The sequence below is a fragment of the Gossypium arboreum genome, chromosome 11, assembly GCF_025698485.1.
Source record: "Gossypium arboreum isolate Shixiya-1 chromosome 11, ASM2569848v2, whole genome shotgun sequence".
Classification (NCBI taxonomy): Eukaryota; Viridiplantae; Streptophyta; class Magnoliopsida; order Malvales; family Malvaceae; genus Gossypium; species Gossypium arboreum.
Genome location: NC_069080.1, coordinates 137,642,267 through 137,669,961, shown reverse-complemented (window position 1 = coordinate 137,669,961; position 27,695 = coordinate 137,642,267). Strand labels below are relative to the sequence as shown.

The window sequence follows — 27,695 nt, the reverse complement described above, 5'->3', positions numbered from 1 at the left end:
TAAAATGTCGAGACGGGAAATAGTTTCAATGAGTTTGGGGATAAAAGAATGATGTCAGAATTATTTCAACCTTTACAGCTCGGAAATTGATTCGGAAAGGTAATGAAGCATTTTAGCTTATATTCTTGATACTCGGGGTTCGAATTGAAGATGGAACAATTGTCGATTGTTAATGAGTTTCTTGATGTGTTTCGAGGAATTACAGGTTTACCCCGGATCGTGAGGTTGAATTTACAATTGATGTAATTCCATGCAGCTCAATATCAATAACACCGTATAGAATGGCACCGGTGAGTTAAAAGAGTTGAAGACACAGTTGCAAGAGTTATTAGATAAAGGGTTCATCAGACCGAGTACATTACCTTGGGTGCACTGTCTTATTTGTGAAAAAGAAAGATGGTTCGTTGCGATTGTGTATTGATTACGAGCGGTTGAACAAGGTAACAATTAAAATAAATATCCATTACCTCGTATCGATGATTTGTTTGATCAACGAAAGGTCTTGCAGTTGTTCTCAAAATAGACCTTAGATCCGGGTATTATCACTGAAGGTTAAAGAGTGTGATGTGCCAAAGACGCTTTTGAACTCGGTATGGTCACTACGAATTTTTGGTAATGCCTTTTGGTTTAACGAATGCCCTGCTGCATTTATGGATTTAATGAATCGAATTTTTCAGTCTTATTTGGATAGATTTGTGGTGGTATTTATTGATGACATATTGGTCTATTCAAAGACAGAATCCGAACATGCACAGTACTTAAGAATTGTACTACAAACTTTGAGAGAAAAGCAGTTATATGCGAAATTTAGTAAATGCGAGTTTTGGCTTCATGAGGTTGGATTTCTGGGTCATATTATATCAGTTGAAGGAATTCGTGTGGATCCAAGTAAAGTTTCGACAGTGGTGAATTGGAAAACACCGAAAAATATAACTGAAGTGCGAAGTTTTCTGGGATTAGCAGGATACTATCGCCGTTTTGTAAAGAATTTTTCCATGATTACTTCACCAATGACTCGTTTATTACAAAAGAATGTTGAGTTTATGTGGCCTGATGAATGTCAGCAGAGCTTTGATCAGTTAAAGAAAATGTTAACAGAAGCTCCAGTCTTGACTCAACCAGAATCAGGTATGCCGTATGTTGTGTATAGTGATGCATCTTTAAGTGGTTTGGGTTGTGTGTTAATGCAGTCGAAAAAGGTGGTGGCTTATGCTTCACGGCAATTAAAACCACATGAAAAGAATTACCCTACACATGATCTTGAGTTAGCTGCAATTGTTTTTACTTTAAAAATTTTGAGACACTATTTATATGGTGAGAAGTGTTATATGTATACGGATCACAAAAGTTTGAAATACTTAATGACTCAGAAGGAACTGAACTTAAGACAGAGACGGTGGTTAGAGTTCTTTGAAAGACTATGATTTGGTTATTGACTATCATCCGTGGAAAGCTAATGTAGTTCTTGATGCATTGAGTCGAAAGTCATCCTTGTTTGCACTTCGCAATGAATGCTCATTTGGCTCTTAATGAAGAAGGTGTTGTATTAGTAGAATTGAAGGTAAAACCAATGTTTCTTCAACAAATTCGAAACTGCAGAATGAAGATCCAAAATTGGTCTTTGAAACGGCAAATGGTTCGGGATAATTTAGATTCGAGTTCAAGATTGATGATAAAGGTATATTGTGCTATCATAATAGGATTTGTGTTCCAAATAATTCGATTTAAAGAATGATATTCTTTCGAAGCACATAATAGCATGTATTCTATTCATTCGGTAGTACAAAATGTATGGTAATCTGAAAAGACATATTGGTGGCCTGGTATGAAAAGAGAAATTTAAATTTATTGCAAAATGTTTGATTTGCCGCAAGTTAAAGCGAGCATCAAGTGCCAATGGGTTTATTACAACCCATTATGATTCTGAATGGAAGTGGGAGCATATTTCAATGGATTTTGTGTCAGGATTGCCTGTGACTCCAAGAAAGAAAGATTCGATATGGGTGATTGTTGATAGATTGACAAAGTCGACACTTTATTCCAATCGAATGATTTTTCACTTAATAAGTTAGCAGAATTGTATGTGTCAGAAATTGTGAGACTACATGGAGTTCCAATATCTATCATTTCAGACCGGGATCCGAGGTTTACTTCAAGATTTTAGAATAAATTGCAAGAAGCTTTAGGCACCAGATTGAATTTTAGTATAGCATTTCATCCTCAAACAGATGGACAGTTAGAGCGAGTGATTCAAATTTTAGAAGATATGTTAAGATGTTGTATACTCGAGTTTGGTGACAGTTGGGAAAGGTATTTACCGTTGGCTGAGTTTGCTTACAACAATAGCTATCAGTCTAGTATAAAAATGACACCATTTGAGGCTCTTTATGGTAGAAAATGCAAGACTCCATTGTGTTGGTCTGAATTGAGTGAATCAAAAATAGTTGGGGTTGATTTGATTCGAGAAATCGAAGAGAAAGTTCGGATTATTCGAGATAGTCTAAAAGCTGATTCAGATCGTCAGAAGTCATATGCGGATTTAAAACGAAGAGACATAGAATATGCAGTGGGTGATCGAGTATTTTTAAAAGTTTCACCATGGAAAAGGGTGTTACGATTTGGTAAAAAGGGAAAATTAAGTCCGAGATTCATAGGGCCATATGAAATTGTGGAAAGGGTTGGTCCTGTGGCTTATCGTTTGGCTTTACCTCCGAAACTTGAGAAGATTCATAATGTGTTTCATGTGTCTATGCTAAGGCGGTATAGGTCAGATCCTTCACACGTAATTCCCCATACTGAAATTGAGCTTCAACCAGATATGACTTATTCAGAAGAACCAATGAAGATTTTGGCTCGTGAAGTTAAGGAATTGCGGAACAAAAGAGTACCATTGGTTAAAGTATTATGGCATCGACATGGTATGGAGGAGGCAACCTGGGAAACAGAGGAGTCAATGAGATCACAGTATCCAAATCTATTTTCAGGTAACAAATTTCGAGGACGAAATTTTTAAAGGGGGGGAGAGTTGTAACGGCCTAATTTTCAGTGGTGTCGGAAATGGTGATTTGAGATCACTAAATTCGACAAATAAGATTGAACAAGATAGTAATTTAATATTTATGAGTCAAGTAAGAATTTAGAAGAATTTGTGAAATGGTGAAATTAGTGAATTAAAAGAATTTATTAGGTCAAACGGGTCAAAAACGAGGTATCGAAACCTCAAAGTTGAAAATCGAGCTATAAATATTTTTATAAATATTTATGGAGTATCATTGAGTTAGTATTAAAGTTTCGTTAGAAAATTTTAACGTTTGGATGGCTAATTAATTAAAAAGGACTAAATTGAAAATACCGCAAAATTTGTTAAATTGTGAGTAAATAGCTTAAGTATTTAAAAAGATGGATTTAAAGAGCAATTAGACCCAAAGGTTAATGGCTGGACGGTTTGGGTATGAAATAAGCAAGAAAACAATGTGAACAAGGGGCAAAATTGGAAATAGTATAAAAGTTAATAGTTAAATAATGATGTAATTGAAAAATCTAGACATTTCTTCATATTTTCTCAGCCAAAACGCCATAGAAGGTCTGGAGAAAGCTGGTTTTTCATATTTTTACATCATATCAAGAATCCAAAGAAGAACGAGGAAAAGAAAAAGTTGCGGAATAGTCCCTAAATTTCAATATCTTCTACAAATTAGCTGGGTAAGTCATATGGTTGAATTTAGATGTTTATTTATGAATGATTGAAGTATATAATGTGTTATTATATACGAATTTGTTGTGGGATTGTGTAGATTTTGTTAATGAAAGAATAAATGTGGAAATGCAAATTAGGAAAAACGCAGGATTGAGTACGTTCGTATCGTGACGTATGATGAATTGACGGATAAGACCATGGTTGTTCCATGGAAAAGTGTGAAATGTAGGTATGGTATCATCCATACTGAGTTGTGAAATGTAGATATGATATTATCCATACTGAGCTGTGAAATATAGGTATGGTATTATCAAATCCATACTGAGTTAAGAAATGTAGGTATGGCATTTCCCATACCGAGTTGAAAAATGTAGGTATGGTATTTCAATGAGGAAAACCATACTGAGTTGTGAATTGTGGCATTGAGCAACGATGTACTCAATTTCGTAAGCCGTTTCCTAATTTGATTATAAGAAATAAAAGAGAAGTGATCCAAATGAAAGAGATTGAGTAGTTGTTACTGTTGAGCTTAACTATGTGAATTATTATAACAATGGTTGTGAATCGCAGGAAATTTTAGTAAATGTTTTGGTATTGTTTGGAAATATTATGTTTGGTAAGCATTACTTTTAACCTATGAACTTACTAAGCTTCAATAAGCTTATTTGTGTGTGTTTAATATTTTTATGTAGATTGACTTGAAGTGAAGTAGGTAGATCGGACCAACACAACAAAGCACACTATCCAGATCAATTCCGGTAGTTTTTGTTTTATGTTTGAAGATTTATATGGCATGTATAGAGTTTAAATGAAATGAAGTAAAGATGTTATAAACTAATTAATAACATTTTGTACTAAAACAGTTTTTGGTTAGTAGCAGTAGTTTGAGTTTGAAAATTTACCATAAATCATAAAAATCTAATTAGAGGTTGAATAAAATATGAAATTAAATCTTATTGAATCTAGTTTCACATAGAAGAAACGGTGTAAGCAAAAGGCTTTCATATCAGGGGATATTTGAATTTTTGTGAGACAAGGTCAGAGTGATTTTGAACTCCCCTGTTCTGATTTGTAAAAATTATTAAAAATTGTAAAAAATTAATTAGGAGTCATACTATATATGTATGGATTCCTTATTGAGTCTATTTTTAAGAGAAACAAACGTCTTGGTTATTTGAATTCTGTACATGGAGAAATTTGGTTCGTAGTGCACAGGGGTCAGAACAGCCGAACCTTGAAACAGGGGAGACTTCAACTAATAAACTGTACTAATTGGCCCAACCAAAAATTCTAGAAAAAAAATTAGTAAGTAGATATATGAGCCTAGATTTGGGGAAAATTTACGGATTTGGATTTCGAGTTTTGTAACTCGAGATATGATTTTTTTTACATCTGTAACGTAGTTAGACAGCTTGTCTGGAAAGTGTGATATAAATTGTTTGAATTTGTTTAAGTGCTCAAATAAGTTTAGTAATGCCTCGTGCTCGACTCCGGCGACGGTCTCGGGTAAAGGGGGCGTTACAGTTTGTGCCAATAATTTCTTTTCATTTTTGTTAATGTGACGTCTTCAAGTCGCACCATTTTTACAAATCCTTTTTACAGTTATTTTTACAAATTTTTGCATAGGTGAGAACTCCTTGATACCGAGTGCAGGCATAGGTGAAAACTCCTTGATGCCGAGTGCAAGCGTGAGCTCTTCAGAGAAAGAGTTCTCAGGTGGTTTGGTTTTTCAACCATCAACAAGCTTTGAGAACCCTAATCCTTGTATGGTGTGTTATGCATATTTTTTATTTAATTTAACGAATGGGTCATGTTATTATTTATTGATAATTTATAAAATTTATATATCAACGGTACATAAAAAATTAATGCTTGTAAAAATTACTTGCTCTTCATGCATCTTTCCGGTTAAATTTTTTCTTGCTGCTATTTATTGCTATTATATTGTTGTTTTGTTACACAAAATTTAACTTTTAACTTTTAACTTTGTAATCCCTCAACAAGTGTTGAGAACCCAAATCTTCATATGGTATATTATTTACTGGTGATGCATGAAATTTATATATCAATGGTACATAAAAAAAACTACTTATAATAATTCTTTTTCTGGTACACTAGATTTATTTTTAGATGCTAAAAAAAGTCAAACTTTTAACTATTTTATTTGAATATTAAATATGAATATCAAAAAAATTGGAAACATTATTTAGCATTAAGAAACCTTTATTCTATTTATAAGGCTATTACTTGATCATCAAGAAACCTTTTTCATTAATATTTTTACTTACTAATCATATACATTCCATTCTCATAATTTATGGTTTTCTATGTTTATTGTTTCGGCTCTCTTCACATCTTGGTTTTGGAAGGTTCCCACCTGTACAGTCTGCCTTTAGTGTTTTAGAATACCAAGTTTATGACAAAGACAACAACCAAGTTGGGATAAAAAATTTCCTAGGGTTAAAAGAACAGTTGCAGAAAACTGTTTTCCCAGCGACTTTCAATCTATTACGAGCCAAATAGAAAACGATCTTGGAAAAGTTACTGAGTTTGATCATATCATTACTATAGTTCTGATTCGTGCTGCAGTGAAAGAGATAGGAGATTTTTCAGTTGAGAAATTGGACTTGGAGACGTTGAAAAAGTGGGGGCGATACTCAGTAAGGCTAAAGAAGTTGGTTTTCAGGTGGGATTTGCTGATAATTTGTTGAGGAAAAATTTGCTTGCCTACTTTGCTCACACACAAATTCTTGGACGAGACTAAAAAAACGGAGGTTGGAGAAATCAAAGGTGGCTCGGCTCTCATTGTTGAGAATCAAAGAGTGTCTTGCAAGAAACTTATTTGGTTTCGTGGACTTCATAACAATTTAATTTACTACCATAGTTGAATACGAAAACAATTCCATGTCTAATAAAAACAACCGATACAATTCGAACCTGAAATCACTTGCCTTTTCTATTTGTTTCATGCTGCCGATGCCGGCATGTCCTTTCGCTCAAAGGCTATAGCCTTTCCTTCACGACTGTTCTAACAACATTTGTGCTGTTCCATACCAGTACTAGTGTCTCCCTATGCACTGGTTTTCTAGTAGTATCAGCAAAATGGGAGCCTACATTGCATCTAGTCGACTTGCATCGGGCAATCTTCACAATTCTCAAAGAATACCTGTCAGCATCCTGCGAAAATATTCGAGAACAAAGTTTCAGTTTGTTTGCCTGATAACACACGATGGACTGAATTTACAGAAACATAAACTATTAGTTTAAATTTGTAAAGGATCATAGTAATTCAAGATGGATTTATAATACTTGTTAGCAAACATATCTGAGTGGGTCGAGATTTGGACCAATTCAGGTTTTAATATTTTCAGGTTGTTTTGAGTTCCAAGTCATTTGAATTTGCTAGTCGGTTTTTCAGGTTGGATCAATTCAAGTTACATCTTTGAGTAACTTCAGGTTCAGATCATTTTGGATTTCGGTCATTTTCTATTCGTGCCATTTTGAGTTCGGGTTATTTTCTGGTTCGGTTTCGGGTCTTTTTTTTCTTTCTTCAGTTTCCAGTTGTTGTCTCCTTATGATCAAATCGGATTAGAACTTACATCTGGAAGGTCGAAATCACCTTCTTTTGCATCACACACATCGAGCGATACTTGCCGAAGCATTGGCATCTGCAGTAAGGCACAGCTATCAGTATTTAGTTACTAAACTGAAGTACGCAAGAAACTCGGATAACAAAAATGCAAACTAGCATGTTTATTTTATAAAGAGATTACTTTTGAAGCAGCTTCAAGGATGAAGTTTCTTTGTATACCAGAGCCCTGTATAAATAATGGCAATGCATTAGCTATTGATGCTAAACAATACAATGACGTTAAGATACATACAAATTCTATCAATGTTATATGCTTTCGAATTCTTAAGAGTAATTGCTCGCTGCTAACACACATGCAATTTAATAGAAATTATGGTAATACAATAAAACATTAGAGACTCGTGAGATCCAAAAACAGTATCTAGTCAGGTCAGTACATTAAAGAACATTAGACCTATGTTGCTCTAACCCTTCACTTATTTTGAAGTAACCGTGTTTGATGCCCATATCCGATACATATCTGGATATGGGTATGCAGATATGACCTTTCAAGTACATGAAAGAACTTTATAATTACACATAGCTGTGCTGGACATGTACCCATATGCAGCACTCGCATCTTTAATCCGGATAACAATAGAAAAAGTTGATTAAAAGCTAACTATTTCAGGGTTCTGTATTGAAACTTTGTATTCTACAGGGGCTAACAATGGGCATACGAAATAGACATATCTGATTAGGGTAAATGAGAATGCATTAGCAAATACTCACATTATGTCGAAGCAAGAGATTTTCGAGAGCAATGCAGTTGAAAAGAGAAGAAACGCCATTTTCAGTCACTTCTCCACAGTCCTATGCGACAAAAGGATCAAGTCATAAAAAATACAGTGTGTGTGGAATAATTGAACTAGATCATTCATTTATAGGAAGTCATGAACTGTCACTGGACAAAATAGTCATTTTGGCTTGAAAACTGACCTGTAAATTTAGAACAAAACATTTTACACAAGTGTATTAAGTTCATCAAACCTTCATGGAATCCTCTTGAAGAAAACAGAAGAACCGAGAATTTTTTATTTTTTTTCCTAAATTCTAGAGGTACAGAGCATAACAAACCTCGAGATGGAGAGAAATCAAGCCTGGCCATCCGTGTGAGATGATACATTGAGCATCTGAGGAAACAAAATAATAACACGGGGAATATTGGTGACTACCTCAATCGCATAAAAAAGGTATTACTTTTGTTAAACTTCAACTGTAGACATACAGAGTCACATACAAACAGAACATTAAAAAAATCATATACGATCCAATAGCACAGCAAAAGGGAATCCATCAATAATCACATCAACATCGTGCTATCTTATGGATACTGAAAATTAGCTCATAAAATAAGAAACAAGAAAAAAAATGTGTATATATTACAAGCAAAGATTAGTACCACATCAACTGTATCCTTTAAAAATAGTCTCTTTACCTGAATTAAGTTTGGATCCTAACAAGGAAAGTTCAACCAAGTTGGCACAGTTCCGAGTCAGAAGAACCAAGTCATTATTAGCCATCCAAGGAGTTACTCTCTCGAGCTTCAATATCCGCAGATTTGGCATAGATAAGTTGAAGCTTGAATTGGATATATCACCAAAACAGTAGCACAAAGCCAAAGTTCGCAATTGCCTTAAGGATGTCAGTATGTTGATTATCATGCAATCAGATATTACCTACAAAGAACTTAAAAGATAAATAATAAACAAAAGTCTGTATATAAGTGCATTTCAACAATTACAAGACTAAAATAGATGCACATGGACTACACTCAAGTCAAGAACAGCTGGCCTCATCCTCAACCAGTCTCACTAAAGTAATTGCGTATTTATATCACTAGTTAAGAAATCACATGTTAATTTCTTCATGCAAAGACAAGGAAACAACGTGATCTGGCGTGGCAAAGAAAATATGCCATTTAGAAGATATCTTAAACATACTCTTTCAAATAACTCTACAGGCAGAGAAAACTTGTTGCATTTTTTAAATTCTCAAAGCAGCTAACACGAGTGTAGGTGGATTTTTATCACTGTGAAATTGAAAGCGTGGAACCATTAACCCAATAGGATAATATGTCCACCCAATAACATGCTAATGGATAGATTATTTACCTGAAAATAAAGAACTAATGATTCCAGCAAAGGACATGTGGTGGGCAGTAATCTCAGTGAATCTTCGGGTAATGTTCCACCCAAACACACAGTCATTGCTCTCAACGACAAAATTGCAGGTTTTAGGGCTTGTAAAGAAAAGTATGAAAGCCCCCATCCTAGTGCAATTTCTTCTAATCGGCATGTCTTACCAAGCTCGATAAAGAGTTCTTCACATGAATATGAGGAAGAGATTTTTGCCTCTTTTTTTGTATTTTCTGGTTGAAACAAATTTTTACAGCCTCTTGCATTCAAACACTTAAGGCCAGGATTTGTGCAGACAACATGATGTAATGCCGCGCCAGAAATCTGAAAATTTGAGAGGTGAGACAACTGAATTTTCATTTTACAGCACCTATCTTATCAGAAACTTGAGCAGAAATACATTTCACGCATGTCAGAAACCACTGCTTGCTATGGATCAGGCATTTTTGAATGCAAATTCTATAAGCATATGGAGAGCGCAGCTATAGATTAAATACAAAATTTCAGGACATGGAAAAGTGTGTCAAAATACCAAGTTTGTTACTCATTTATTCTATACTTCATTTTAAATGCAACATCACATATATATAAATATATACATAGAAGGACCAGTGAGTTTGCTAACTAACCATTGTATTTGAAACATCAAGCACCTCCAAGAGAGAACCCGAGAAGCTACAAAGAGCACTGTCAGCAAGATTTGTGTCCCTCAAGCAAAGACTCTTCAGCATTTGGTTTTGGGACAAAAGCTCTAGTAAAGAAGCTTCATCGGCACCTGTGGAAGAACAGACAAGTCATGTATTTTTAGGCATCCAAATAGCAAAACTTATTTCAATGGCAAAGACAAAATAAGGAAACTCAGAAAGCTAGCCCTCTGATAAAATGCATTAACTTCATTGAAGCTTTGGATCCTAGCTTATGAACTTTCTTCGATATCAATTACCCCCAAAAAATGTGCATGGTTGAACTACAACGTCAATGTTAAAATCTGAAATTTAGGCAGACAGAGAAATCTTTGATTTGTCACCTCAAGTTGCCAATATATGGCTTTATTAGATATTAGTTACCCAGACCATTTTATTACATTGCATCCCTATAGTCATATGACTCGTACCATCCATTCAATCATATAATCAATCACATCCTTCATCAAGAGGTGTTCTTTGCATCGAAGTTAAAAGTAAATGAGAGGAGATCAAAATGTGTAACTGTGGCTGTGAGAGGAGATGATGGTAGTTTATGTGAAAAAAATAGAAGTCCAAAACAGCATGGGAGAGAAGGGAAAATGTAAGAAATTACAAGCAAATGACCCAGGGTCAATAACTAGGACTAAAATGGAGACCATACTGCAATTAATAAATAATTTATCTAATAAGGAAGACGTGCTTACACTTGCAGCCACCCATGTGCAGTAATTGAAGATTAGACGCCAATGAATCCAAAGGTCTTTTTCCAAACTGTGCAGACGGAGAATTACCAAAACTAGGACTAGCATTGCAAAGAGCTAGAATTGAATTCATTCCAAAAGAAGTATGACAAACTAGAAGTGACTGTAGCTTTGTACATCTGCGAATAAGATTTGCCATGCAGACATCTGTCACCGAGATGCACCCCTTAAGATTCAAATAACATAAGGAGGCACAGAATTTTGAGATATACTGGATATGCGAATCTGGAACAAAAATCGGGGAAACATTAGAAAGAGCTGCCAAGAGGAAAAAGCAGAAGAACAAAGTGATTGAAGTTACAAAAACCATACATGGCAACACAAAAGATTCACCAGTCACTGATTTCATTGTTAAAGAAAATATCAATAGTAAAACGGTTAAAATATATTCTGACATTGTTGTATTTTGCTAACTGGTCACTGTAAGTGACGTGATGCAAATATGAATTGTCATTCCATCAAGAAAAAAATTATAAGATTGAAAAAAAAAAAAAAAAGGAATCCTGATGAAACTTACTATGAAACTTACTAAGGGCCTACAGCTAAGAATAACCTTCAAAGTTCACAAACTTTTCTTGATCAGAGTAATGATAACATTTTTTTTAATTAGTTGGAAACAACTCTTATTCACAAAAAGAAGAGGAAGAACATCTCACCACAGACATCACTTCTGCCCTCCAATGTCAGCTTTGTGATATTTGATAGTGAAGGTCCCAAATGATAAAGAGATGTCATAGAAAACTTATCACCAACAAAATATGCCCTGTTTGGTGCCATTGAAACTACAGCTGAGCTTGAGGATATAACTGACAGTTGTGATGAAATAAGTGGATTTACGTCAACAGTTATATCAACTTCAGATACCAGAGAACACTTCTGAATCAACCTATACAAAGTGGTCATCTTGAAGTTCAAAAGATAAGCAGCTTTCACCCTTCTTAAAAATGGAAATGAATTTGAAAAGTAATCAATAGCATCTTCAAGAGGTAGCTTCAGACAACCTGATATATCCACCTCTAGTACTGCTTCGAAGGACAAAGTAGGCAGCAAACTCTGTGTGATTTGACATTTAGTTCCATCAGCTTGTTCAAAGTTACTAGCAGATTCTTTGATAGTTTTTCTCAACGCCAAATATGAATTATGGTTATTTGGAAGAAAAGACAAGAGCAGAATCATTGGTGTTATCTGTGGACAACCAGAAAGGTCCACTTTCTGCACAGAGAAAAAAAATGAAAAGGAGCCATGTGACAAGCAGGTTTGGATATCAATTAAGTAAACATGATGGCTAAGCATAAATGGTTACTCACATGATTTATGAGTATTTGAGACCCCTACCATGCTGAATGCATCTTAGACCTACATAATCCCATTTATATAACTTCTGGAAACTCCAAAAGCTAGCATACTGTATGTTCACTTTGATAAAATGATGATTGTAATCAGGGAATAAAATGCAAGCATTTTGTTGCCTTTCACCAAATGCTTCTAGATGCTGAAATTGCAGAAATCATGCAAATTCAAGTGTAACGGGTTTTGGGTACTATATACAAATGAAATTGCCAAAAGATATAAATTCTCACAAGTCACAATATCTCTCAATTGAAATCTAAAATATTATTGCTTAATCCTCTTGGAAATCCCAAGTGAATGGATGGCAGCTAGAAAGATAGAGAAGGAAAGACCTTGGAATATTTGGTCAATCGAATTCTGAGATGACTCAAGTCACCATCGCCTAAAACATTCATTGATCCTTTTGGTGTAACTTTCATTAGTTTAAAAATTGAGTCAACACTCTCATTTGCAAGCTCAGAAAAACTGATAGAACTTCTTTTCCCTGCAATATAAATTTGAATAACATCATTGTTAATTTAATGAAAATAAAAAATAAAAATATCATATCATCCAATAAATAAAACAACAACATAACTGAACATACCCGCAGCAAACCATAATGGCAAAAGGCTAATGCGGATCTGCTCAACATCAATAACATGAATAATATCAGAACATATGACAATCAAATAAAATTTGAAAAAGATTTTGTTCAAACAAGATTTATCTTCTTTCATCTTAAAATAACTCTTCGCCATTAAAAAGTCTGAATCTGCAGTGGTAAAATCTTAGACCATCCATTCTGCAACGCTAGGATCTATCAAGCTTCCTAGGTTTTTAATATTGTCTTACTTGAATAATGGAAAAACCTATTTTGCTTCCGCCCCCCCCCCCCCCCAACCCACCCACCCACCCCCAGAAGAAAATTTATAATCAGATACCCTTTTACCCCAGGCCTCCAACATAAAATTCATGGCTACATCCCTGAGGAACTACAATGGAAATGTAAAAATCTACCTGCTTTAAAATGTCAAAAAATTCACATTCTGTCTTACTTGATCTTTCCAACTGTTCTGTATTAGAATGAAGCCAAATTAATAGTGCATCAGAAAGGTGCTTCTCACTGTGGAAGTTTACAAAACCATCAAACTTCAGAGAACACTTGGTAAGAGTGAATATCAGAATATTTTAACAGTAATTACTAACCTGTCTATAGTCAAATGGGGATGCTTTACGCAAAGTAACAACAACTCATAAGGCATGTCTTTGAAAATTTTATTAGACATGGCCCACATCTGCAGGAAATTAACAATAGTTCATCAGCTTCTAATATGGTCTGAAACGAATGCATCACAAAAGTCAAATGCACAAGCAAGCTGATTCAATACAAGCTTCTCCATGAAAAGTGATATGACGATGATATCTTTAGCATGATAACTCAGGCACTCCTAAGAAGAGACCAAAGTTATTTTAAAAAACAATATCAAGCCTACAAGAAAGACAACAATCAAAAGAAGAATCAATCATGGAAACATCCTACAGCTCGATCTAAACAGACACATTTAAGTTAATCCTTGGCGAACATGTAGCTCTCACCACGGCAATGTTCTTGCCACCCTCATGATAAGTCTAAGAGGCTAACACAACTGTCCTTTGTCGAGAAAAGTGCTCGGATGATAAGTTAAGAAATGAGTGCACTTTTTAATATTTACTCTTCTTCCAGTGGAATGACTAAGCCCAGTCTAATAACAAGAGGAGACCAACTACTCACCAACCCAGCCTAACTGTCATGATAATCAACATTGTTCAACTCAGTAACAGCTTAAAGTATATGACAGAATGTGAATATGAAATTTTCAAGTGAGGTCTGACTTGCTCATAGAAGATTTGATCAATCAGAAACTTGTAACAAGGTCACAAGCTGACATTACTGGTGATTTCTCAAAAACTGAATGGAAGTTTAGCACATACAAAGTTTCTGGCTAGGTAGCTTGCACATATTTCTTGAACAAAACCATTATCTGCAACATATTCAAAATATATCTTTTAGCTGGACACCACTTCATTAACATCAAATGAAATGCAATGACTAACATAATAAGCATCTCTATTTATTTCTAATAATCTCGAAATACACAGTAAGTCCTTACCAAGTTCTAAACCAAAATCCCATATATCGATCAGATCCTCCAATTGTATTTGAAACAGCCCAGGATCTTTGGATAAGGACGCCTCAGAAAGCCAAGATTTCAACTGCATGAGAAGCATTTCCACTCCGAAATAAAGCGCTGCCTGGAAGGTGGTGCAGAAATTTAAAGGCAACCAACTTGGTTTAAGATATAATAGGGAGAGTTCATATTCCAAAGTTACAGCAATGTGGTTATTCTTTATTGTGTCAAAGCGAAAATTTCCACCATACTATAACTAGATATTGATATTTGTTACTATAATTTACTTTGATTAATATTTATCATTGTACTTTCACGATCAAGGGTAAATTTGCAATTGTACAGTATTTTTCCATTCTACTTTTATTGACTGAAATTTCCACTAAATTTTGAATGATTTCAACACAAAATTAAAAAAATGTTATTACAAATATTTTACTTTAACAATTAACAAAAAAATTAATTTAATAAAGATTATTTTGTTGGAAATTTTATATAGAATTTTTATTTTATAAAATCCCGGACTTTTTTCACTTATTTTGGTCTTTGTTTTATTTTTTCCAGTCTTTCTTTTATAAAATCAAAATTCCATGATAATTTTATTTTTTAATATTTTCATAAATTTATTGTATTTAATTATTAAAATGAAACAATTAAAGAAATTTTTGTTAAATTTTGTCTTTAATTATCCAAAATCACTATTGAGTAACAAAATTTAATCAAAAAACAAAATTGAGTGCCAAACATTCAATGAAGTTTAGTTGCAAAATTCAATCAAATAAAATGAGAGTGGTAAACTTAGACAATGGCAACTATCTAACTAAATAAATTATTGTAGCAAACTTTAATGTCCACCTATGAGCAGCTAAGTTGCTCTCTAACCCATCTTTATTTGAGGCATTAAAAAAAACGCTAGCAGAAACGTTTGAAGCAGCCAAATGTTCACCTGGAAAAGAGGGATGAAATTCTTGGAAGTGATGTCTAAACGGAAGCCAAAGATGCATCTAACGACATTCAAAAACGTTTCCAGTTGCCACTGGATTGAAATATAGTCCAAGCATGATTCACTGCACCGAGTTGCGAACAAATTCAAATTCATAAGATAGCCACTAAGCATCAATTCCATTACTCAATCAAAAACTTTTTACAGCTAAATAATACTTAGCAAATTATATTTCAGAGGATTAATCAAAATTATATTAATCATTACTAGCTTAATAATTGAAATTTCTTTCTAAAATTTGGATTATATTAATCATTACTAGCTTAATAATTAAAATTTCTTTCTAAAATTTGTTCACTTGTGAACGAACTCAAATTCATAATAAGGTCATTAAGCATTAATTCCATCACTCAATCAAAAACATTTTACAGCTAAATAATACATCGCAAATTAAATTTCAGAGGATTAATCTAGAGTTATACTAATCAAATAGCTTAAAATTAAACTTTCTTTCTAAAATCTATTCACCGTTTTGTGAACAAATCCAAATTCATACGAAGCTCATTAAGCATTACTTCCATTACCCGATCAAAAACTTTTTACAGCTAAACAATACTTCCGCAAGTTACATTTCAGAGGATTAATCAAGAATTATACTAATTAGCACTAGCTTAACAATTAAAATTTATTTCTAAAATAAAAACCTGAAACTTCCACTGAGAAGGCCACGGAAGTAGGAAGATTCTTCAATAAGCCTACAAGAAAGAATTTCGAAACTAAACATCAAAAAGCGAAGCTAAATTCTTAATTTATTTCGGAGAAAAAGAGAGAGAAATGAATAAAATGATCCAAAATAAGATTGGATCTACTACCTATTCCGATGAGCTTGGATTTTGAACGTTGAGAAAGAGAGAGTGGAAGGGTAATCCCAAGTGGAGAAATCCGTTGTGGAAATAACGATTTCTTCATTGGAAATATCAGTTTCGATCTGGTTATTAGGATCGGAGCATACGAGAACAACGAACTCGTCGTCGCCGGAGCTTGACGCCATTAAAGCCAAACGGAAGCAAAGAAAAAGTAGCTTCAACTGTAATATAATGATAAATAAGCTAAAGCTAGGTGCCGGAGAATCAATAGATAAACGAAAAGGAAATGAAATTTAAAACGCACCGTTTCTTGGAAATTTCCCAGCATAAGGCCACATGTTTTTTTTTGGTTTTATTCGTAATTTGGCCCCTACACCATATCTCAGTTTTCAAATTGGTCCTTAAAGGTTTTTCCTGCAATTGGTATTTGAATTACCAATTTTGTCCCAGTTTACTAAGAAAGAATAACAGTAGATAAAAATTCAACGTATGGCATGTTTTTATTGGATGTTGTAAAAAAATTTTAGGGGAAAACAGACCAATTTGATAGTAAAAAATCTTTAATAACGTAGTCGATCGATTGAACCATTGGTTCAATTTTAAAATATTGGTTAAAATTTCATTCATTTTTAGCATAGCTAGACAATTACATATAACGTGCCACGTAATTCTCATATAGAGGTACAGAAAAATATTTAACAGTAGAAATGAATTGAAATTATTAACAAAAAGACCAATTTACTCTTTGACTTAGGGTACATGAACTAATTTACTTTTTTAATAAATGAGACAAAAAACAATCCAACTCTTAATACAAATAACTCTCTTAATACAAATAACTCTGTTGTGTCAAAATTTGGCAATCTATCTTATACCATCAAATCTACATCATGAGCTAAAGAGATCCTTTGATGATGAAAAAAACTCTTTCAAATTACTTTTCATTAAAATAATTCAAATTCAAGTTGCTTTCCAGCAGCTTTACATTCCAAATAATTGCTCTTTGTTTTAGGGGACATCACGGCCGGAAACCCGAATTCATACAACTCAGGTAGTTCCGGTGGGACAGCACATCGTATCAAAGCCCAATTCAAACCTTCGAAAAACGGATGTTGCTTGATCTCAGCAGCTCCTTTTTCCGTTCCCAAACGATTCTCAGGCTCCTTTACCAACAAACCTCGAATGAGTTCCCTTGCTTGGACACTAACAATAGGACTGTCCGGGAATGTAAGGCTTTGTAACACGACATTAGCTAGCGTTTCATCGTTCCCTGCACCTTTAAACGGTGTCTTACCATGGAGAAGCTCGTAAAGAAAGACACCATAAGTCCACCAATCAACGGCGGCTCCATGACCTTCTCCTTTAATGATCTCAGGAGCCAAGTACTCGTGTGTTCCAACGAAGGAATTGGATCTTGCATCAGTAGGCTCAGCCACGAGTTGTGGCAATGATCTAACTCGGGAAGCATGGCTTGGTCTTACCGTCTTTGTTTTTGTAGGAGCAGGTGATAACCTAGGACTGAAGCAACGGATTTGACATGATGGTTCAATGCAAAAGGGTTCGGCGCAACCCGATGCTCCACACGAACCAGATATCCTTGCAGGATCCAAATTCGATGAGGATTTCAGAAGAGTTGGATTAACCGAGCATCTAAGTGAGAGGTCAAAATCCGTGAGCATAATATGGCCATCTTCTCGAACAAGAATGTTTTCGGGTTTCAAATCGCGGTAAATAACTCCAAGCATGTGCAAGTACTCCAAGGCAAGAAGGACCTCAGCTACGTAAAACCTGCATAAATATAAACGGTTCGGAAATACAGCGATTTCAGATCAAACGAAAAACGATAAATTATCAGAACTTATCATGCTTTAGATGTTCAAACTGAATGAATGACCCCGAAACACGCAAGATAAAAGATATTTCAAACTATTAGAAGGAAATATGAACTCAACATTTCATCATCTAAGCATCTTACCTAGCTGCGGGCTCGGAAAAACATCTCCCAGGCTGCCTTTGACGAAGGACATGAAGGTCTCCACCCGGACAATACTCCATAACCAAACAAGATAAGTTATCGGAATTGAATTGTGTATATAACGTTGGTAGAAAAGGATGATCGAGCATTCTTAATATTTCTCTCTCAGTTTGAGCCCTCGGCATTTTCTTCCTTCTTACCAAATATTCGTTGTCCATGATCTTTAACGCAAAGAAGCAGTTTGTACCAATAAGTTCAGCAAGATATACTGTCCCGATGTCCCCACAACCGAGCTTCTTTAAAAGATTGAAATGTCTCAACCCCAAGATTCCATCCTGTATCTTAACATGTCGGATGGCTTCCCATTTAACGTCCTTGGACATGTGAGGTCTATTCCCACAGCTAGACCGACTCAAATTGCTGTAATCACTAATGCTCGTGCTAGTACTATCACCAAGGCTACTCGGACTTTGGGAAAAGTCTCCCTTATCTCTCGATTTTGGGCTCTTTTGTTTAGCCCTCAGAATGGGAGGTTGGGTTTTGTTAGCATTGTTTTTGGCCAATTTCACAGGATTTGAGTTAACTTCAGCACTAATCCCGGATGCATTTGCCTTCATGGAATCTTGATTAGACTCGTTACTTGAATTCTTCATAGAGCATTGACATCTCTGACAAACTAATTGACTTGTAGTGGAACCCAAGCTGCTGTTAACTCCGTTGCTAGTGGCGGAAGTGGATTCCGGCTTTATTTTCTTCTTGACCAAACTCTTGTTCCGGACAACCGCTTTGGCTACCCGTGGTGCATTTCTCGTCATCCTGTTTACCTTGTTGCCATTCATTGAGCTAGAAGTAGCAACAACTTGCAGCCGGACTTTTCGTCCCGACTTTGGTGTTGATGATCGTTTTGGTAACTTTGTTGAAGCCGGCACAGTCTTTTCCGGTTCTACTGTATTATTACCAGCAGAACTATGCTCCTCTTTCCAATGAAGCTCTGCCTTTGGTGCTTTAGTTCCAACTTTTCTCGATGCAGAAACATCAGTTCGACTCGATGTAGAAGCTTCGGTGCTAATTTCTGCCGTGGCACGAACAAACCGAGGTGAAGAATTAGTACTTTGGCTCAATGACTTCAATTTGCTTTCTTCAGGCACCAACGATATTTCAACCACACCTCGGTTACCTTCATCTTTCCGATGACCAGATCCACCGCTAGATTCAACTACAACCGAATCGAACAAACTTTTTATCCTTCCAGCTTCGGAGAACCTCGGAGAACTAGTTGACATCGATAATCTTTTCATAGCAGCCATTTCCGATGCCCTGGAAATACAAAGATCCCTTAATGCATGTTTCAATGACAACCGCTCCGAGCCACCTATTCTTGGGGAATGGGGCATCCCCATTGCAATTGGTTTCTTCAAAGCATTTTTCTTTAAAGAGCTCGAGCTTGCATCTCCTTGATACGAAACACTTAAACCTTTCGGACCTTTAAGATTGATAGCCTCGAAAAGCCGATTAATATCACCTTCAAGAGAATCCTTGTATCCTAGTTTCAACACAGGTGGCTTCTGATCTTTGTCACTTAAACCTGATCCAGAATGCAATCGAGATGGCCGGACAGATCGTTGTACCGGTTTCAACTCTCTGCCTGCCTCAACGATTTCACAAGTACCAGTATATGAACCCATTCTAACTGCTACAAAGTACTAAATTTGCTCGCAGGATATCACCCTAGGCCTCCAAATTAATACTAATTCATTGTATCAACTGATTTCAAAGATCCGAATGCATAGCAAATTGTGACCTCTCTCTCATTAAATCAATTCAAAAGGCTCAAATATTCCAAGAAACCTAAACATTGTTACCATATTAGAAAACCATTAAAGACCATAAGTACAAAAGGGCCAGAAAGGACAACTTGGATATACACACATACATGCATATATAGGCAACAAATTTTTCAAAGAAAAATTGGTGACTTTTCTCTCATTAAATTAATTCAAGAGCTCAAATATTCCAAGAACCAGTAAGTACCATGGAGACTCCTATATTAGGAGTTGATTGCATTTTGTCCCCTTTACTCAAAAAATAGATAAATTAATCACTATACATTAGATCAAAGGGCAAATTAGTCCTTTTTGTTAAAAATTTCATCCATTTCTACCTATAAAAATGTCACTTGTAAACTGTTTAGTTATTCTGTTAGCCACGCCCATTTTTAAGTAAAAATAGATGAAATTCTTAATTGAAATATTAGTTTGCTCTTTAATCTAACGTTAGGGACTAATTTACACATTTTTTGAGTAGATGGGGCAAAATGCAATCGAACTCCACACACATCCGACCGTACATCCATACATACATTGACAACAAAATTTTCGAAGAAAATCATGCAATATCAAGGCTTACAGCAAATACCCTAAGTGGATTTGCTTAAATTTCTTAAATCTTTTAAGTAAATACTGTTTATCATTATCTTCTGAATATTATGTTGCTTAAATTTAAAATTTCACTATGATCATAAACAAACTAGTTTAAATAACTAAAAGTCACTGCTATACACTTTCCATGCATATCATCGCTAATTAATAAACTACATGCTAAAATTTAAACTAAAAAAACAAAAGATTACAAACAAAAATATTAAAAATGCAAAAACCAAGCTCAAATTTTACTTTTATTTTCCATTTAAATGCAATGAATCAGAAATTCTATACATATATGAAGCAAAATCGAAATTGCAGCTTAACACACACACACACACAAAGAAAAAAAAAACACCATTTATCTTCAAATCAAAGCCCAATACTGAAAAATGGAAATACAAAACTTGAAAATCAAAACGAACCCAGAACTTGAAATCTCCAACATGATTAAAATCTTCTTTCATGGATCAAATCCAACTCAAAACCAAAGAGAAAAAAAGGATCTACCCCCCCCCCCCACACACACAAACAACAAAAAAAAGCCAAAATTTGAACCAAGAGATAGAAATGGTACCTTAAGAAAGAAGAGAGAACAGGCATTGGTGAATAAATTATTGGATTTTTGGGACCAAAATGCATTAAATGTTGAAATTTACAAAAGATCAAAGGAGGAAAGTGGGTTTAAAGAATGAAAACAGAACTCAAAAATAGAATGGAAGCGAGACAATAGCCAAAAAAGCATGTTGTTTCCTCTTAAGCCTTTTTCTTAATTATTTAATGTTGAAATTGGCCCACCGTATATTAAAGTGGGTCTCACGTAGCATGGAAGGAATTGAAAAAAGATGATATTACACATTTTAAATTAGTTTAATTATTAATTTTATTGAAAATCGGTAAATTAATTTTTTATTTATTTAAATTTAATCCTTATATTTTATTAAAAATGATAAAGCAAAATTTAATCATTAAACACTAATAAATTTTCCTACAGTAGTCTTTGAACTTTTTTTTGCACACATTAGTTACAAAACTTCACAATTTTTCTCAATTTGGTCACTGAATTTGAGTTTTATTGAAATTTAATGACATGGCACTTTAAAATTATGTCACATCATGATCTAAAAATTTTATTACATTTTTAGTTTTATTGATTTTTGAAATTTAGAGTGTCGCATCATTATATATTAATGGAATTCAAGTTCAATTACGAGAAAATTTATTAAATTTCAAAATATCAATTAAACTTGTTTGAATATGATTTTGGGCTAATTTTTTTGTGTAATTTTATTCGATTCAAGTAATTGTTTTAATAAAAATATTTATTAAAATTTAATTGTGAAAAAAATTAAAAATATTCTATTATTTTTATTGGAATACCCTTCAATAATTGGGGAAATACAATGTCAGAGCTGGCTGGAAGGATTTTGGGATGCACATTTTCCTTTTGGGCACTTTCTTGATCCAACCACATATATTTCTTATAATATATATTCAATTATTTATTATTATTGTATTTATAAATAAATATTTTTTTCTGAAATTCAAATCATTGACACACATAAGTTATTGTCTTTAAATAACAAAGCAAACAGCATGCGTTATTAAGAGTCAAATTTCCAAGGATTTCAATTGCGTTGAAAAGGAAAAAGAAATAAGGATGAATATCAAATTTATATATAAAGTTTAGTTTAACGTGTAATTTAATATACGAGTTTTAATTTTATATAATTATGTACATATAATTTGAATTGTGATTCGTATGTATATTCAAATATTAATCATTTAATTGTACACGTTTAAAAAAATATATGTATATTTATTTTCATATCGGTTTAATAGAATTGTTTGTGTGTGCAATATATATGAACATAGAATGGTGCTAATTCCATAATATTATTAATAATTTGTGAAAACTAAACCAAATTAAATTTTCATATATAAAATTATGTAAAATCAAAGCTTATACATGACATTGCACATTTGACCAAAGTTCATGGACTGGTTACACCTGACTAACAGAATAACAAAATAGTTACACGTGGTATGTCACATGTACTTAGTTTTGATATATATAGACTGGTTTTTAATAGTAGAAATGGATGAAGCAGTTTACTATTTGATCTAATGTATCGAGACTAATTTACCTATTTTTTAGTAGAAGAGACAAAATATAATCCGACAACTAATACGTGGACCTCTATATACTTTTACCATTATTTTTATTATAAATATTTCAATATGTGTCATTTATAACGATAATTATAATTAATTAAAAAATTTGATTGCTTCAAAAAAGGTATGCCGACCACTTTATCCTTCGGCGTGGACCATGCCGGCGCATGAAGAATGTAAGTAGATTTCCTTTAATTTTTGGGTTATAATATGCTATAAGTCCCTGAATTTTTATATATTTAGGATTTAGTCCTTTTTATTTTTATGAATTTAGCCCTTCATTTTTGAATTAAGAAATCATAAATTCAATTGCTAACACCGTTTTATTTATTCTATTAAAATCAGATCCATTAAATTATTATTTCTCTTGTTATATGATTATCAAGTAAGGTTTTTTTTAATCAAAACATTACACCAAAAATTTTAACAAAAGAATTATAATGACGAACTACATATAACACCTCATCAACCTATAAACAGGAAAATAACGAATTTCAATGCATTCAAACTTGTGTCTTCCTACATAAACAATAATGTCCATGTTAATTGAGTTAAGACTCAATCAACAAATTCTTTTTAATATATATATATATATATATATATATTGATTAATTTCTTGTTAGACGCGTCATGTTAGATCTCTTGCAATTATACCAATCATTATTTGTGCAAACTTAATTCTTTAATTTTCTTTTTCTATTGTAAGTTAGTCACTTCAAACAATAATTAAAAATTCAATAAATTTTAGCATTTGATTCACTTGCCATAAATCAATATTTAAAATGAAAATGTTGTATTTTTTTTTTTGCCACTCCTTGGTAAATAGGGTAATTACACTTTTAGCCCTTCAAAAGTTTATTTCAGCCCTTAATTAAATGGAATATTTGCATTCTTTTGTCTCTCTTAAGAACTAATTAATCAATCTAAACCATTTTAACACAATATTTATAAACTTTAGTCCTTTAAAATTTTATAATTTTAACTCAACTCCAAAATAAAATTTTTTGCTTCGCCTCTAATCAAGAAAAAGGAAGTATTAATAAGCTTAGGGACCAGATGAAAAAAAAAATTCTGTAAAAAAAAATAACAACCCTGAAGCCTATAGAAGGAGAGGGAAAAGTTTAAAAGTTTTTTTCTTTTTTGACATGCAAATTTTGAAAATCCACAAACACACAAACTTCAAGGTTTATTTTTTCCTTTTAGTATACTAAAAGTACACTAATAGATAGATGGTTTAAACAGGAAAAAAAATGTTTAAAATTAAAGGTTAAATAATGTTGTTAGTCATTATATTTTGATAAAATCTAAGATCTAGTCGCTATACTTTAAAAGATAAAATTTAAAAATCTACTTTTTTTATATAAAAATCTCGATCCTGCCATTAAAATCGTAAGTATTTTCTATCAAAATTTTACCAATTTGTAATTTTAATTAGGTTGTCTCCATGAACATGATAAGTTGATAAGTTTGACAGAAATTACTTACGATAATGATTGGACTATAATTTTTAAATTGAAAAAGTAGAAAGATTGAATTTTTAACTTTTAAATTACAGGGACTAAATCACAAATTTTATACAAATACAGGGACTAACATAATATTTAAACAATAATAAAATATAAAAATTATTGGACCACAAATAAAATATGCCAGTGAAAATTTTCAATCAAGTAATAGAATCATCATTCTCACATGTTATGCTCACCTCCACAGAAAAGGATGGTTGGTGTTTGTCATTGTCTTAAAAGCCAAGGTATATAAGACTTTATTGTACAAAATTTTAAATTAAATTAAATTTAGGGGAAAAAAAAAGGTAAGTCTCTTTTTCTTATATTTTGTCCATGGAGTTATAGCTTTGTTTTGTTCTCAACCTTTAGACAAATTTACCTATTTTTCTTAGCCTTTAGCAATCTGAAATTAAGAAAGGTTAAAATTCATCGTAAGTCCACGTATTCTTCAAAATTTTAAATTTTAGTTTTTCTACTTTGAGATTTCAAATTTCAAGTCAAATTGTTAATGATATTAAAATTATTTTGCTAAATTCATATTCATTATCATATCAATTTTTTGGTTACATGGCTACTAAATTAATATTTTTTTTAATTTCAAAATGTTACACTAACAAATTTAATAAAAAGTTAGACTAGACTTTTGAAATTTTAAAAAGTAAAGAGACTAAATTAGTAAAAATAAAAGTACATGGACTAAAATCTGAATTTAAGAATAGTACAAGAACTTAAAGCATATTTTAAGCATTATAAAATTACATTTAAAATGCACCAAATAAAAATATTTAATGCCATTTAAGATATTACATAAACATACTAGTTTTGGTGAAATTTTGTTTGAGACCAAAAACATATTTGTTTGTAAATTTTCAATTATGGATTGAATTTGGGAAAGCTTTTTCCTAAAAAGAAAAGAGTTTATATGCTTTCGGGTCCCTATAAAACGAAGATGATTTAAAGGACGACCACCGGCAAATTTTGTCATTTTAGGGGAGTTTAACTAAATATTTTAAGGAATTTAATGAGAAAATTTCAAAACTATTGGTAAGTTTAATTAAAAGTTCTAAAAAGATTGGAGGTTTACTGAGAATTAAAAAACGGAGGGGTCTAATTAAAATTTTTTTAAAAATTAAAAGACTTGATGAGAATTTTCAAATTTTTTGAGGGCTAATTAAAATTTTTAAAAATTTTAATAGTAACAATAAAAAAAAATCAATATGCTCCGAGAAGTGGCACCATATTGTCTTCGTTAAAACAGCAACTCCAAGTCTGATCCGTGATGTGATGTTTCGAGTTATTTATTTATTTATTTTCTAAACCTTTTTAATAGGGGATTTCTTTAATTTCTTTTTAAAGAAAACCCTTACTTTATAATAGTCTAATCAGATTCAAAGTTTGGGTTCGGAGTTTGAGATTTACGATTTTTATTTCAGATTAAATTTAGAGTTTGAAATTGAAAGTTTGATGTTTGAGATGAGAAGAATTTATAAAATTATTGAAATATCATTAAATAATTGTAAAATGATCATAAATAATATGATAAAAATGATTTATAAAATAATTTCTACTATAATTGTCATTGTTTTCAAGTCGAACCCATTTGCCAACTATAAAGGCTTATTTAATGAATTTATTGTTTTCTTTTAAATAATCGATCTAATTTGAAAATGAATTGGGTTCTATTGATATTTATAAAAATTAGGTAAATTCCATTAGTAGTCCTTCAACTAATAGTAACTTTTGTCACTCAACTATTTAATTTTTTTTTGTCATCAACAAGCTAGTAGCTATCAATTATAGCTTTTAAAATTGAATATTATTAACTTTAACACTCAATATTTATAAATTATATCACTTTTGTCTCAATTCTAAAAAATAAATCAATAAAATTGCATTATATTTATTTTCTAGTTTATAAACTAAAATAAATTTAACTGTGAAATTTAGTTATCAGGTGAATAAAAAATAAATATATCAAAATGGACGTAATTGATATGTTTAGGATAAAAATTATATTACTCCTTAAAATTGGTGATAATTTTTTTAAAAAATTTACACATTCAATAATTTATTTATATAAGTGAATATAAGTTGAATTTGAAATAAAATATATTATTTTAATTTTTATAAATGGGTTGAGAAAATAGAAGAAAAAAATATCTTAAGGAATCTGTATGCCAAAAAGATCAAGACATAAAAGCAGTGTCAGCAGGTGGGGCCATGCCCATGACGCCTACTGACTGATGTTACACTTGTACTATATATCATTACAAAATTTTATATAAATTTGATGCTGACATAGATATGACTATATTCTTCTTTTCATTTATTATTTCCTTTTATATAAAAAATTACAAATCATTAAATTTTTAATGAAAAATTTCAAATTAAGTATTAGTATATTATTCTATATTTAAATTTAAATTTAATATTTAATTTAATAACTTTAATGTTTAATCTAACATCTACATCGAATGATATTGTATAATCTAATAAATATTTGATATATTATTTTTGAAAAACTTATGTACTTAATTGAGATAAAATTTAAATGTCAAATTAAATATTAAAAAATAAAATCATAAAAAATAAATATTAAATTACACGATATTTAAATGTCAAGTGTTAACTTTTTTACTATTAAGTTTAAATTGATAAAATATATAAATTTTATGAATTAAAATCATTATTATACTAATCTTAAAAGCTGTCGCTATTAATTTGTTAGTGAAAATAATAATTTTTAATTTTTATAATTAAATAACTAATAATATAATTTATCCTTTAATTTCTTGATTCAAGAAGAGGCACAAATTTCGATTTATTTATTTATAGTAATTTCAAATTTTCATGTTTGTTCGTATGAATGTTTAAATCCAAGTTGCGGCCAATAGAATTTGACAGCTGTTACTCTCTAGTAACACGACGCGTGGCCATATAATAGCTACCGTACTATGCTACTGATCCTGAAAATTTTCAGACAATATTAGATTTCACAGCTGTCAGTCTCCTATTATTACAAGATATGGAAACTGTCTCCTGTAGAATTTTACATATTTAAAGCTTTAAATTTAAAATTTTTAATATTTTATGAATACCATAATAATTCAAACTAAAGAATTAGCCTCTTTTTTTCATCCTTCAAGTTTTCCACCCTTCAATTTTCCATCGTCCTAATCTTTTTTTCCTTTGTACCAAGCAAATCCTTAATGCTAGACAATTAAGCTTATTGAAAGACCTACTTGATACAATACTAAAACTTCAAGGACTCCTTTAAAACGTTCTAAAAATCAAAGACCAATTTAAAACCTGAACCATAGCCTGGGGAAATGTAGTTTAATTAACTCAAAATTTTCAGGAATATTTAAAATATTTTTTCGTAATATTTCATGAGT

The 27,695-nt window shown here is 32.3% G+C and overlaps 2 protein-coding genes and 1 long non-coding RNA gene across 4 annotated transcripts; 1 reads left to right on the top strand and 2 right to left on the bottom strand.

Annotated features, from left to right (window-relative positions):
* Window positions 1-3,546: 3,546 nt before the first annotated feature.
* LOC128283726 (uncharacterized) lies at window positions 3,547-4,612 on the top strand. Its single transcript, XR_008274134.1, has 2 exons — window positions 3,547-3,702; window positions 4,390-4,612. It is a non-coding gene; the product is annotated as an uncharacterized LOC128283726 (long non-coding RNA).
* A 1,860-nt stretch (window positions 4,613-6,472) lies between these two features.
* LOC108470432 (BTB/POZ domain-containing protein FBL11) lies at window positions 6,473-16,512 on the bottom strand. The gene is made up of 19 exons (XM_017771740.2): window positions 16,229-16,512; window positions 16,061-16,111; window positions 15,360-15,480; window positions 14,396-14,537; window positions 14,217-14,266; window positions 13,452-13,540; window positions 13,263-13,368; window positions 12,850-12,886; window positions 12,596-12,747; window positions 11,570-12,125; window positions 10,857-11,138; window positions 10,096-10,241; window positions 9,443-9,790; window positions 8,767-9,007; window positions 8,406-8,461; window positions 8,061-8,141; window positions 7,471-7,515; window positions 7,297-7,365; window positions 6,473-6,874 (listed from the first exon to the last, which is right to left on the bottom strand). The coding sequence occupies exons 1-19, from the start codon at window positions 16,405-16,407 to the stop codon at window positions 6,701-6,703; spliced, it is 2,925 nt and encodes a 974-aa protein (XP_017627229.1). The 5' UTR covers window positions 16,408-16,512; the 3' UTR covers window positions 6,473-6,700.
* A 428-nt stretch (window positions 16,513-16,940) lies between these two features.
* Window positions 16,941-21,368, bottom strand: LOC108474182 (serine/threonine-protein kinase D6PKL1). 2 transcript variants are annotated; one of them, XM_017776105.2, is made up of 3 exons: window positions 21,195-21,368; window positions 18,198-20,045; window positions 16,941-18,010 (listed from the first exon to the last, which is right to left on the bottom strand). In XM_017776105.2, exons 2-3 carry the CDS (start codon window positions 19,880-19,882, stop codon window positions 17,167-17,169), a joined length of 2,529 nt encoding a protein of 842 aa, XP_017631594.1. In that variant the 5' UTR covers window positions 19,883-20,045; window positions 21,195-21,368; the 3' UTR covers window positions 16,941-17,166. The 2 variants fall into 2 exon arrangements, with proteins under 2 accessions (XP_017631594.1, XP_052877843.1); XM_053021883.1 differs by having other exon boundaries at window positions 21,043-21,197.
* Window positions 21,369-27,695: the final 6,327 nt, after the last annotated feature.